This window comes from Eubalaena glacialis, chromosome 14, assembly GCF_028564815.1.
Source record: "Eubalaena glacialis isolate mEubGla1 chromosome 14, mEubGla1.1.hap2.+ XY, whole genome shotgun sequence".
NCBI lineage: Eukaryota > Metazoa > Chordata > Mammalia > Artiodactyla > Balaenidae > Eubalaena > Eubalaena glacialis.
Genome location: NC_083729.1, coordinates 6,684,125 through 6,696,780, shown reverse-complemented (window position 1 = coordinate 6,696,780; position 12,656 = coordinate 6,684,125). Strand labels below are relative to the sequence as shown.

Here is a 12,656-nt window from a genome sequence, read left to right as displayed (position 1 = left end):
GCCGCCCCACACCGTGAGCACAGACCCCACAGGACGGCAGACATGGGCACTCCTCCCTCCCAGGGCTTGCAGCACCACCGTCACGCGCCTACAAGCCCCTGCCGGAGAGCAGCTCCCGCACAAATGCAATTTGGGACTTACTCTTGGGACCACCATTGGCCTACAGCAGCCGTGGGCCCAGACATCACGCCCCATGGAGGCTCCTGCCCCCCGTCCCCTGGGAAGCCCTCTGGAGGCCCCAGCCCACAGCTGGCCTGGCTACTTGCGGGACCTGCCTTTAGGGAGCATCATGGCCAGTGGGCCTTCAGTGCTGGGAAAATTACTAAACCTGGGGGGGCTCATGTTTCCATTTTTATAAAAACAAAAAAACAGCATCTGTTGAGTCAAACTCACTGTGCTGTGACAGAGCGACTGAGGTTAGCACAGGAAGCTTTGGCACTTAAGGCGCTGGTAGGACCCTCGGGGACTGTTTCGTATTTTTACAGTTAGGCTGAGCACCGTTTCCCAAATTAGCATCTCCTTATCCTTCATTTCATGGGGATCACAGAGATAGGAAATAATCGGATGCCACAAGCTGGCCGAGTACAGGCAGGAGAAAGATAAAAAGGGAAAGAATGAAGGCAAAGGGAGGGGTAGTGAGGGGCGGACCGCAAAGAGAAAAGGACCGGGAAGAAGGTCTGCAGGGAAACATCCAGGGACCAGCAGCAGGTGCTGACCCCTCCACCTCAGGCCTACCCTGGTGGCGCCCCTGCATCCCTCGAGTCACACGTGCCACACCCCTGCCCAGAACGAGAATGAAGTCAAGACACTCTACCACCATCCCAAGAATGACGGAGTTCTTTTAGGAAGCAAACAACATAAGTACAAAACAAAGGACCCCAAATGAAAAAACATGTCCTGAAGCTGGCCCACACGTTAGCTAGCCGGGGGGCAAAGCAACTACAGCTTCCCCAAAGCAAAATCCCACGACACCGCTCATGCGTCCAGGGGCTACCAACAGCTCAGTACCTTTGGCAACGTTCCGCGGGGGCAGTGGGGGAGCACTGGCGGTGCTGGGGGCCGCAGGCTGGGTGGGCGGTGGGCTGCCGCTCAGGATGGCCCCGTACGTCTCGTTCTGCAAGATGCTGGGCACGAAGCCCCTCTGCTTGTCCTTGGCCAGGCTGGCAGCGTCTCTGGCCAGAGACGCGGTGTTGGACTGCAGCTGGCTGGAGCCCAGCTGGTAGAAGCTGACGGGCCGGTCTTCTCGCCGACTGGGACTGGGCTGCGGGGGGTAGTGGGCAGAGGTGTGTGAAATACAGACGCGCTGACCTCTTGGTCGCAGCGACTGACGTACTGGGTACAGCCTCAGGTACACCAGTCTAATACCTGGGCACGGTGCACTTTTACTGTTACATGACAGCCGCAAAACCTAAAACTCACTCTCATCAGGTCCCTTAACGGAAACACACCCACAAAAAAAAGCCATGATTTACAAAAACTTACAATTAATTCTTCATTCTGGGAAGAATTTAAAATATAAGCTATTTCATCTTTACCATCCAGAGTTATCTCAGCCTAGCTCTGTATTTCACTGCATGTCCCCTCCATAAACATCATTCTCTGACGGCAGAACAGTGCAGCTGCCCTAGGCACGCAGAGCCACAGCTGATCCCCAACAGCTATACGGCTAACTCGGGGGAGATCAACGTCTTCTTCCCGTAGGAACTGGAACTCTTAAGAGTCCTCTAACTCAGGGGTCAGCAAATCACGGCCCATGGGGCCACCACCTGTTTTTATAAAGTTTTATTAGAAAGCAGTCATGCCCATCATTTGCATATTGTCTATGGCTGCTGTCAAGCCACCCTGGCAGAGCTGAGGAGTTGCAACAAAGCCTAAAACATTTATTATCTGGCCCTTTACGAGTCTGCTGACCCCTGCTCCACCTGAAAGTCATGGGCATGGAACCACGGACTTGAGTAAATTCGATGGAACTCATATTTCAAAGTCAGCTTCGTTACAGTAGCTGTGATCTTGAGCAAATTAACCTTCCTGACCCTACTTCTCATCTGATAAGTGGGTCTAACTTTATTTTTTTATTTTTATTTTTTGGTCTCACCACGTGGCATGCGGGATCTCAGTTCCCCGACCACGGATTGAACCTGGGCCCTTGGCAGTGAGTGCGGAGCCCTAACCACTGGACCGCCAGGGAATTCCCTAGTGGGTCTAACTTTAACTGCCAGCACAGTGCCCGGAGCTTAGCAGGTATCAGTATCGGCTGTCACCCCCTCCTCCCCTCACGGGGCCACCCGCCCGGTCAAGGCTCTGGCCAACCAACGGCTCACGCCCAGCTCCAGTGCGAGGAGCTCAATGGCCAGTGGCTCTTCACGCACAGTTTAAATTCCAACAAAGCCCATGGCTGTGTGAACCTCCACGCCCGCCGCTCTCTGCTGAAGGGGTGGGGACGAGTGTCAGCGCCGCTGCCGGGCTTTCACTGGGTCCACGGCACCTGCCGAGTCACTGCCTGCACGACCCCGGGAATGTGACGTGTGCCTGACCAAGAGGCACTCGCTCCAGGGCAGGTGTTTCAAACCTTCTCCCCTTTTAAAGGCAAATCTAAGTGTGAAATAGCCAGCTCCCCTCACTTTGATACCGTTTTACAGCTAACTCAGAAATTTCTTATTCCAAGAAACCATAAGTAAGGATATTAACTGCTCCATAAACCGGGATAGTCCAATAGGTTTCGGAAATGCCATATATAAATAATCAGACATCAATACACATCAGGACATTAAAATCCTACAGTAAAAATTAAAACGTTACACCCGGCTTTCCCACTAATTTCACAGCAGCTAGGCGTATGGGCTTTGGAGTCAGTCTTCCTGGGTCTGACTCTGAGCCTCGTGTGAAGGTGGCAACCTTCCAGGGGTGCCCTCAAGTGCTCAAGACAGAGCATCATGAGGAGAGGCTGGACCAGGAGGCAAGAGCCCCAGGTTGGTCTCCAAATACTGGCTTCACTGTGGCCAAGACATCCCCTCTCTTGAGGCCTGAATGACCCCATCTAATAAAGGAATGAGTTGGACCCAATGATCTCTAAGGGTCAGTGATTTCAGTGAAGGTTTTAAAGATCAACTAGGTGAACATGATCACTGCTCCTGGGGGAACCTGGCTCTTTATCACATTATCCACAGTGAGAGAGCTCCCTCTAAAATCCCCTAGAATCCAAGGCTCTCCGTATCTTTCCTTCATATCAGAAGGTGAGAAGCTGCCTCTGATTACATAATTATCGTTCGTTTACAGTCACGTCTGTAGGAGCTGGGAGACAGGAGACAGTTATGGGAAGGGTAAAACCACAAACCTACTGAGATCACTGGAAGCAAAAAGTAAACTGTATTTCCTTTTCTACAAACAGCTCTCTACCCTAATTATAGGCCAGGACCCACACCGCTCTGAAGGACGCTGTTCATAACACTCTTAGCGTTTCACAAGCTGGCACAGACCTGCAGCTTCTCATCCACGTCGTCATCGCTCTCATCCAGGTCTTCGTGGAGCAGTCGCCATTCATACTCGACATGAACGTGAGAATTAAACCTTCCAGATAAGGCCTGGGTCAGCTGAGAACAACAAAGCACCGTCGGTGACGCTGCTCGTATACTCGGCCTTGTAAAGCGGGTGTCCACCAAGATGGCCAAGAGGTAGCGGGCAGGGAGCCTGCGCCCCAGTATGAAGCTGGCTTATCCAATTCGCTGCGTCTCAGGTCAAGCCCCCACTCCCTAATCCACAGATAACCTTGAAGCTCAAACCCGACAACTCCCATTTAGTGCTTTGTAAGCTGCAAAGTTGCAGCACGCAGCCAAGGGGTGTTTGAGATCTAAAGGGTGACCGTCAGCCTGCAGGTACCCACAACTGCACATGGGAGCATCTCAATCTGAGGAGAAGAAACGTGTCCACTAACTGTTAACCCCGCTTTTCCTGACCAGCACGAGAGAATGAAGCCCTGCGGAAAATGACGTGAATGACCAGCTTCTCAATTCTCTCCAGGAAGGTAGATAGCTGGTTCCATTCTAGGTGCACAGGAGAGAGGTTAATCCATTAGATAAATGGGTGCCTTAGCACATTACGGTCTGACTTTTCTCCAAAGCCAGACAGTAGCCATGTGGTCTTGGGCGAGTTACTTAACCCTTCCGTACCTGTCTCCTCATCTGTAAAATGGGGTAACAGTAGGTACCTATTAGTTAATGCTTTACGGTGATTATCAAGATTAAATGAGTTACTGGACATGAAGTGCTGAGGATAATACCTGTTAGCAGTCCTACAGCTCTGCAGCACCAACTGTTACTGGCGCCATGGACTGAGCCCTTACTCTGTGCCCACTGCTCTGCAGAGTTCAACAATGATTCCCCCAAAAAACCTGCGAACTGGTATGCCTGACCCCCCCTTCACACACAAGGCAACAGCAGAGAGAGCTGGCACGACCTTCCCAAGTCGCAGGGGTGGAGCCCCCTGTAAACCCGGCCTGTCTGACTCAGAGGGGCCTTGGCGCCACTCACCCCAGACAAAGCCAGGGCCGCCGTCAACATGTCCCACCAGCACAGACTGGCTCGTGTTCCGAGTGTCACCATGAGGGGGATGGTCACCTCCTCTCTAAGGGGCCCCAGGACACTCTCTCCGAGCCGTCCCCTCTAGGCCACTGGGATCTGCTCAGGACCCTCCCGCAGGCTCCACGAGAGCCCTCCCCAAGGAGCAGCGCCCCCAACCCCACCTTGTCCATGCCAGGGGGCGGGACACTCACCAGCTCCTCACAGCGCTCGTGCCTGAGGCGCTTGGCGATGTCCAGCGGCGTCTCTCCTGACTCGTTAGCTAAGAGGCGGGGGGAACGAACAGACGTGTTACGGCAAAAGCAAGCAGAGGTCTGACACTGAGAGGCAATTAAAAAGAGACCCAGTGAAGCAGCACCAAACGGAACCGAGCACGACTAATGAAATCCAGCTAGTTTGCCACAGTCGGGGCTGAACTGTCCTGAAATCGTACAGAACTGCAGCAGTGTGCAGTCGGGAAGGTTTTATAAGACGAGGTTTGAGCTAATCTAATGAAGATAAAACCACTGAAGTAGCCAACTAATGTAAATAAATATCCAAGGTATAAGTCGTTGAATGAAGCAGTTCATGGTAATTCTCCAACCAAAAGCACTGCTAATCTAGTTCCAGGCATCTGACTGTAGAAGACTTTACACCTCCTTTTAAGCAGTCTGAAGATTTGGAATTGTGTATTTTCTTCTAAATGAGCCTCAGTCAATGAGATTTGATGATTAATTAAAAAAGAAAAAAAGCCAACTTGGCTCGCAAGCAGGCACGTGCCTTCTTCCTGTTCTTGGCTCTCTGTTTAACAGTTCTTCAAAAGCTCCACCTCAGGACACCGTCACAGCCGGACACCCTCGGCCTAGACTGTGCCTGGCCGGCTACAGGTCAGGGTCCCACAGGGGAGGGAGGGGTGAAGGCCAAGCAGACACGGGTCCCCCGTGGAGGAGGCCTGGTGCCAGTGAACGGAGGGGCAGTGAACAGTGACGCTCACCAGTAAACATGCCCACCCAGAGCCAGTGAGGGGCTCGGCATGATCCCAGGTGGGGGTCATGAACAGGAGGGCGAGACGCCCAAACCTGGTCAGGTCACCTGGGTACCAGCGACAGCTGCAGGGCCATCCTCTGCCTCTCAGAAAATGCCTGCACTTGGCGGCAAGCCTACAAGACAGCAGAGGGAAACTGCTGATGAGCACGCGACCGCAGCAGCCTTGCAGGGCGGGACTGACTCCCCAGCTCTGCCCAGAGCCCCGCACCAGGAACTGCATGGGGCGGTGGGGGGAGGCTCACCGATGCCGATGGAGGCCTTGCCCCGCAGCAGCAGCTTGAGGCACTCGGCGCTGTCTGTCAGGCAGCAGTAATGCAGGGCCGTGCTGCCCTTGCCCGTCTGTTTGTCCAGGTTCCCACTGGCAGGGACGGGAACAGAGAAAGGGAACAGTGAGTCACAGGCCAGAGGACTGGGGCTGCCCGGCAGGGACTTCAGCTCTGCCAGGGGGGCTTGAAAGCAGCCATAGACAACATGCGAATGATGGGCATGGCTGCTTTCCTTCCCCGAGAGAGGCAGCCAGAACTCAGGTTCACGGAGGGCAGGCTTTCTCTCAATCCTCCTCCAGGATGGGGGGCCCACAGCACCAGCCCTGCCTGTGGGCAGGAGGAGGCCTTGGCTTTAGGCCATCGGGGAATAAACAACAATGGCAGAGCCGCCAGAAAGGGAGCAAGGCACCTGTGTGCACCTGAGCGGGGGCACGGGCAGGTGAACCTGGCATCCCTCCCGCTTCACTGGCAGTGCCCGTCTGGGCCTTAGGAAGCCTGCGTGACTTGCCCAGTCTGTCCCACACAGAAGGACAGGGTGAGCTTTTCTCATCTTACTAACAACACTCTTGCCAGGAAGTGGAAATGCCGCTCTTCCAAAGTTCGGAGTCCCCAGGCTCCTCTGAGCTGCCCTGGAAACAGGCTACGGGGGAACCGTGAGGAGACCACAAAGATTCTTCCAACACAAAACAAAACCAGGAGATCCCAGGACAAGCCACTCAGCCCACTGGTGGAGGTGGCCCTGGGCCTGTTCGGAGCTGGACAGCGGGCTCTGCCCCGGACAGACATGTGGGAACAGGAGCGTGACCACCAGGAGGTGATGCCCGCAGCTCCCATCAGGGGGAAACCAGCTACACTTACTCCTTCCTCCCGCCCTCCCTTTCTTTTTTAAAGCAGCTACGTTTTCAGTGTAAAAAAGGAGCCGCGCTTCTGATCTCCCCTCTACTCCTGCTGTCCTCCTCCCATTCTGGAAGAAAAGAAGCCAGGATTCCCCTTCTCCTGCCCCTGAGAATTTGCACTGAGGGGGATGGCACCACTCAGCTGCTCACAGAGCTGGCCCCTGCCATGCTGCTGGCACACTGGGACAGCATTCAGGCTCCATCAGAGGACAGGACGGTCCGAGCAGCTTCCCCCAGGCATCCAGAGAACTCCCGGCTCCTGGGGAAGGAGCTGCCTCCCAAGCTCCTCTACCTCTGGCCATTTCTTCTTCTGAAGACAGCCGGGAATGGCAGAAGATACAAAATGCAAAATCTCTCCTTGCTTCTGCACTTTGGAATTTTCTGTTCCATCTGAAGCCAATTCCTGTGGCTTTTAACCAGCACCGCCCCCTCCAGCACCCACCCACCCAAGCCAGGATCAGGCAGTCAGGATGCTCCTTGACGGGGCTTCACCACTGGCCTTCAGCTGCCAGGCAGGCCCCGCACCAAGCGAGGCAGAACGTACCAAATGGGACTACTGGGGCCAGGGAAACCGTCCGTGCATGTCCTCTCTAAAGTCAACTTCTAATTAAAAATAACAGCTTTTCCAGCCACGCAAAACACCCACAACCCTGTGTTGCGGTTTACAACCTCAGCTCGGCCAGCGGCTGGAGGAGGATCTCTGCTTCCTGCTTCCCTCTCCCCCTGCTCAGGGTGCCCCGCCTGGACCTCGTGGGACCCGCACCTCATGGGACAAGCAAAGGAGTGGTCGTGGGGGCCACAGACAGAGGCTGCTTTCCCGGGGCTCGGAATTCAGCAGGCCTATCGACGGGGCGTCTTCCTGAGTCCCAGACACTAGAGGCGGGACCTCGCAGACCCCAGGAGGGGGCTTTATTAGGATTGCATCGGAACACCCCACACCTGGCAGCACTGCCCCTGTCCCATGGTTCCTATTCAGACCCGGGGAAATTCCAGCATCTTGGCCACACAACTGAAGCAATGGGGCAACCCCTGGCTCCATTCTCAGAAACACCAAGGAACGAAATCAAACACCTTCCCTGATTTTAGAACACCTACCTGTTCTGAACTAAGAAGTCTACAATGTGAAGAGAAGTCCGGTCCACGGATCTGACGGCAAGGTGGAGGGCAGTTTCATCCGGCTCCTGAAGACCAAGCAGAAACATTCCAGAATTCCAAGGGGAGCATTCAATTCTGTGTCCCACACGAGAAAAACTGTGTATTTCTCTTCCAAAAGCCTCTAAATCTTTCCTTTGAAAAATGTTACCTCTAAGATACCAAGGGCCCCTTTAATCTCCATGGCAAACTCTGCCCCTGGGAACCTGAAATTTAGAGACTGGTCCTATTCCTCCTTACTCCACAGGAAATAATGAGGAATTCAGGGGTTTCACGGCAAAGTCCTCTCGATCTTTCTGCCCTCATCCCTGCATCTCAACATGAGGTGTTGCCTGTAAGAGGGGGGTCTCCGTTCAGACTCCAGGAGGGTTCCCCGGGCTCTTATACCTGCTCCCTGGGTAAATATGAATGTATATCTTAAATGCCGGGTTAAATTTTTTCATTCTATACTTACAGGTAACGCCATCAATGCTAATACCCGGACTGCCTTCAGTTCCTACTACATGGCACATGACTACCCCTGCCTCTTCTGAAGTAAGTTCTGGCCAGTGGGAGAGAAGAATCGTGAATGAAGGCTGTTTCAGGTAGGTGGGTGGGAGGGAGCTGGAGGCCAAGGGAAGAGCCAGGTAGCGGGGAAGGTGGGGCAGAGGGAGACAACACAGCCCCGGCACCGCCAGCTCAGCCGGCCCGGCCACCCCCTCCTCCTCAGCTGCAGCACACGCAGCCCTGGGCGCCCAGGCTGCAGTTCCCCGCCTTACTCTCGAACACGGGACAGCACGGCTCCGTACGACGCGCTCAGCTGCTAGGGTGGCACAGTCCCGTGCGCCTTTATTCTGAGGGTAAGGCGGGCCCAGGGGGCTGTGAGCGTGCGTCCACGAGGGTAAGGCGGGCCCGGGGGCTGTGAGTGTGCATCCACGAGGGTAAGGCGGGCCCAGGGGGCTGTGAGCGTGCGTCCACGAGGGTAAGGAGGGCCCAGGGGGCTGTGAGCGTGCGTCCACGAGGGTAAGGAGGGCCCAGGGGGCTGTGAGCGTGCGTCCACGAGGGTAAGGCGGGCCCAGGGGGCTGTGAGCGTGCGTCCACGAGGGTAAGGAGGGCCCAGGGGGCTGTGAGTGTGTGTCCACGAGGGTAAGGAGGGTCCGGGGGCTGTGAGTGTGCGTCCACGAGGGTAAGGCGGGCCCAGGGGGCTGTGAGCGTGCGTCCACGAGGGTAAGGAGGGCCCAGGGGGCTGTGAGCGTGCGTCCACGAGGGTAAGGAGGGCCCAGGGGGCTGTGAGTGTGCGTCCACGAGGGTAAGGAGGGTCCAGGGGGCTGTGAGTGTGCGTCCACGAGGGTAAGGAGGGTCCGGGGGCTGTGAGTGTGCGTCCACGAGGGTAAGGTGGGCCCAGGGGGCTGTGAGTGTGCGTCCACGAGGGTAAGGCGGGCCCAGGGGGCTGTGAGTGTGCGTCCAAGAGGGTAAGGAGGGCCCAGGGGGCTGTGAGTGTGTGTCCACGAGGGTAAGGAGGGTCCGGGGGCTGTGAGTGTGCGTCCACGAGGGTAAGGCGGGCCCAGGGGGCTGTGAGTGTGCGTCCACGAGGGTAAGGAGGGTCCGGGGGCTGTGAGTGTGCGTCCACGAGGGTAAGGCGGGCCCAGGGGGCTGTGAGTGTGCGTCCACGAGGGTAAGGAGGGCCCAGGGGGCTGTGAGTGTGTGTCCACGAGGGTAAGGAGGGTCCGGGGGCTGTGAGTGTGCATCCACGAGGGTAAGGAGGGCCCAGGGGGCTGTGAGTGTGCGTCCACGAGGGTAAGGAGGGCCCAGGGGGCTGTGAGTGTGCGTCCAAGAGCACACCCGTGGAAGAGAATTAGGACACACGGGCCGTAACACTGGTGGTTTCCTGCAGACGGATCCCGACGGTGAGACCCCACACTCTTGGCCCGGTTCCCCCAGGGAGGAGGGCAAGGGGAGCAGGCTGGACAGCGGCGCACCAGGCCTGGGCCAAGCTCTCCTTCCCGGTGTGGCCTCGGGAGCTGCAGCCGAGGCTTGGCTGAGGTGCTAATGCGGCTCTCGGAAGACAGAAGGAGGCGCTTAGGCCTCTGAGAAGATGCTCCTTCCCCCAGGGATGGACCTTCTTTACAGAACTGCCATTACAGTTTTGGTTTAAGAATCAACTACTAATTTCCTCCCCCAGGACCCACTGCCTCTTCTTTCAGAGTCACACGACTTTGTCAGCATTTCTGATGACACTGCCGTGCCACTCCCCGCCCTCTCACCCTTTCTTTTCTGTTTTTACAGGTCTTTTCTTACATGTCCATTGGCCAGTGGGATTTTTTCTGTAAGATCCACACCATCAGCGTATGCTTGGAGTAATCCAAAAATATCTCTTGTTTTGACGGCCTCACAAAGGCTGTGAAGTTTTGCCACATTATCCGCGTGTCTTTTCCTTGCGTACTTCCTCTCAATGTACTTGGCAGTAATGTAGTCCTTTCTTGCATTCCTGAAATCAAACATAATTGCCTCGTAAATGATTAAGGGCCTCTATTCAAACAGATCCAACATCCATTCATCTATAACTACTTAAAAAAAAATCCCGTCCCACCCTCCCCGTAATAAGCAGCACCGGCAGAAAGACACGAAGCAGGAAGCAGGCGCCGTGTGGCTCCCCCTCGGCACCTGCGTTCACTCAGCCTCCAGGCACTTTCAAGAGGCCGGAAACCCTCCAGCTGCCAAGACAAGTGGCATCAAGGCCCGGGTCTAAGGGCTAAGCGGTCGGGTCGCGGGCCTGGCAGCCCTCATGGGAAGCCTGTCTTCCTGTTTGCGGGCACCGTGCCTGGCAGACAGGCTCACCCCACACCTGACGAACCAAACGAACTGTCCATCTTCGTGGTCTATTTCCTGGCCTTCACGCGGCCTTGTGTGTGCAGACCCCGCCTCTCAAAGGAGCTCGGAGTGGCAGCAACTCCAGGGAAGCCAAAGAAGCCCGGGCTCAAATCCTGCCCCACCACAGACTGATGTGCGACCCTGGGCAAGTATGTGGCCTCAAGTCTTCTTATCTGTCAAATGCACACGGCCTGTGAGAAGTGCATGAGCTGACACGTTTGCTGCACTCACGGCAGGTCCTTAGGGCCTCGGAAAGTACCGATGAACTTGAAAGACAGAGAGCAAGGAAAACAGCAGCTCCTGGTCCAGAGGACTCAGCATTTTGCTCCAAGGACTTTAACAAACAGCAGCAGCAACAATAAAAAACGTAGACACGATTTTTGAGGGACAGTAAACACTAATTACTTCAAGTGACGATCAAGTCAGAAGTGCCAAGAAACGACCCAGTGTCCATCAGCTGATGAACAGGTAAACACAATGTGGTGTCCATACAATGGAATACGATTCAGCCACAAAAGGAAGGAAGCACTGACACAGCCCATGATGTGGATGAACCCTGAAAACGTTAAGTTACATGAAAGAAGCCAAACACTAAAGGCTACACGTTGTGTGATCCCATTTACTGAAATGCCCAGAACAGGCAAATCTGTAGACAGGTAAGCAGTTGCCCAGGGCTGGGAGGAGTGAGAGGACAGAGTCGGGGATGGCTAACAGGTATGGGGGTTCGTTCTGGGGTGATAAAAATGTTCGAAAATTGCTTGTGGTGATGGATGCACAGCTGTGAATATACTGAAAGCCAGTAAATTGTACATTAAATGGGTGAATTGTATGGTATGTGAGTTACATTTCAACAAAGCTCTTAAAAAAAAAAGAATGTCAGGGAAAACCAAATTCCAAATACAAAAACCTAACTTTAGCCAATAGAGCTACCAGGGATATAGGAAGAATGACATGAGAGGACTGAGCCTCCTGCTTCTTTTGTCCCCTTTCTGGAAAGTGCGAGGTACACTGGAATTTCACAAGGCCAGGCAGGGGAGGCTGAACTAGAAGAAAGGGCCTGGGTCCCCCCCAACCCCCGAGGCTGGTGGTCAGCTCTGAGTGCGCACAGTCACTCGGGCCTGGCTCTCGGTCACAGGGCTGGATCTCAGCCCGGCTCCCCTGCCACCCCGCCCCGCCCGGTGACTGGGCTGGCTACTCAACCTCCGTATCATGAGCACAGCTGCTTGCAGGGCTTTGCAGGATTAGATGAGATGGCGCACTGAGGCCTTTAGCCCAGGGTTTCAGATGCAATTACTGTGGCAGCACAGAATGAAGAGGGGCTGGTGGTGGCCCGGGTGGGTGGGACCCACCAGCTCTTCTCGTCTGGGGCACCGCTCACTCCCACCCTGCCACCAGGGCTGCACCCACCACACCTGCTTCTACTACCATCAGGGGCCCAGCCCCCCACGTCAACCCACCAGGCTTCGGGAGCGGGCAGGTCAACTCCAGGCTCCCAGGGTGGCAAACACCACTCCGACTGCCTCAGCCGGTAAACCCACCGCCTGGGTGTTTATAAACGCAGCCTCGCGTGAGCCGTGCTGGTGGACTTCACACATCACCCCACACATGGACAGCTGCTGCGGGCTTACAGGTTGCACCGAGATGTGCTGTCCATCTGACCCTCACAACAGTGCTGTGAATGTGAGCCTGTCCCCTCCAGCAGCCGGACAGCTCTGGGGGCTGCCCTGCTTTGCTGGGCTGCGCTCTCCTTCCAGGGGCTCCCAGCTGGTGTGACGCTCAGGCTGCTGCTTGGTTCCCGTCTGGGGCTGACAACTGACAACCTGTCTGATGAAACTCTATGGGTCCCTTCTGATGGGCAGCGGGGCTGGACGTGTGTCATGGTTTAGGCGGCT

General features: G+C 55.4%; 1 protein-coding gene across 6 annotated transcripts in view; it reads right to left on the bottom strand.

Moving 5' to 3' along the window:
* The window catches only part of ASAP2 (ArfGAP with SH3 domain, ankyrin repeat and PH domain 2), a 159,059-nt gene that overhangs the window by 9,994 nt on the left and 136,409 nt on the right, over positions 1–12,656 (bottom strand). For all 6 annotated transcript variants that reach the window (XM_061210425.1, XM_061210426.1, XM_061210427.1 and 3 more), the window contains exons 17-22: positions 10,192–10,381; positions 7,858–7,943; positions 5,843–5,958; positions 4,769–4,836; positions 3,477–3,590; positions 1,009–1,261 (exon numbers count right to left, since the gene is read on the bottom strand). In XM_061210425.1, the coding sequence (XP_061066408.1) occupies positions 1,009–1,261; positions 3,477–3,590; positions 4,769–4,836; positions 5,843–5,958; positions 7,858–7,943; positions 10,192–10,381 (827 nt within the window). The remainder of the gene's footprint in view (positions 1–1,008; positions 1,262–3,476; positions 3,591–4,768; positions 4,837–5,842; positions 5,959–7,857; positions 7,944–10,191; positions 10,382–12,656) is intronic.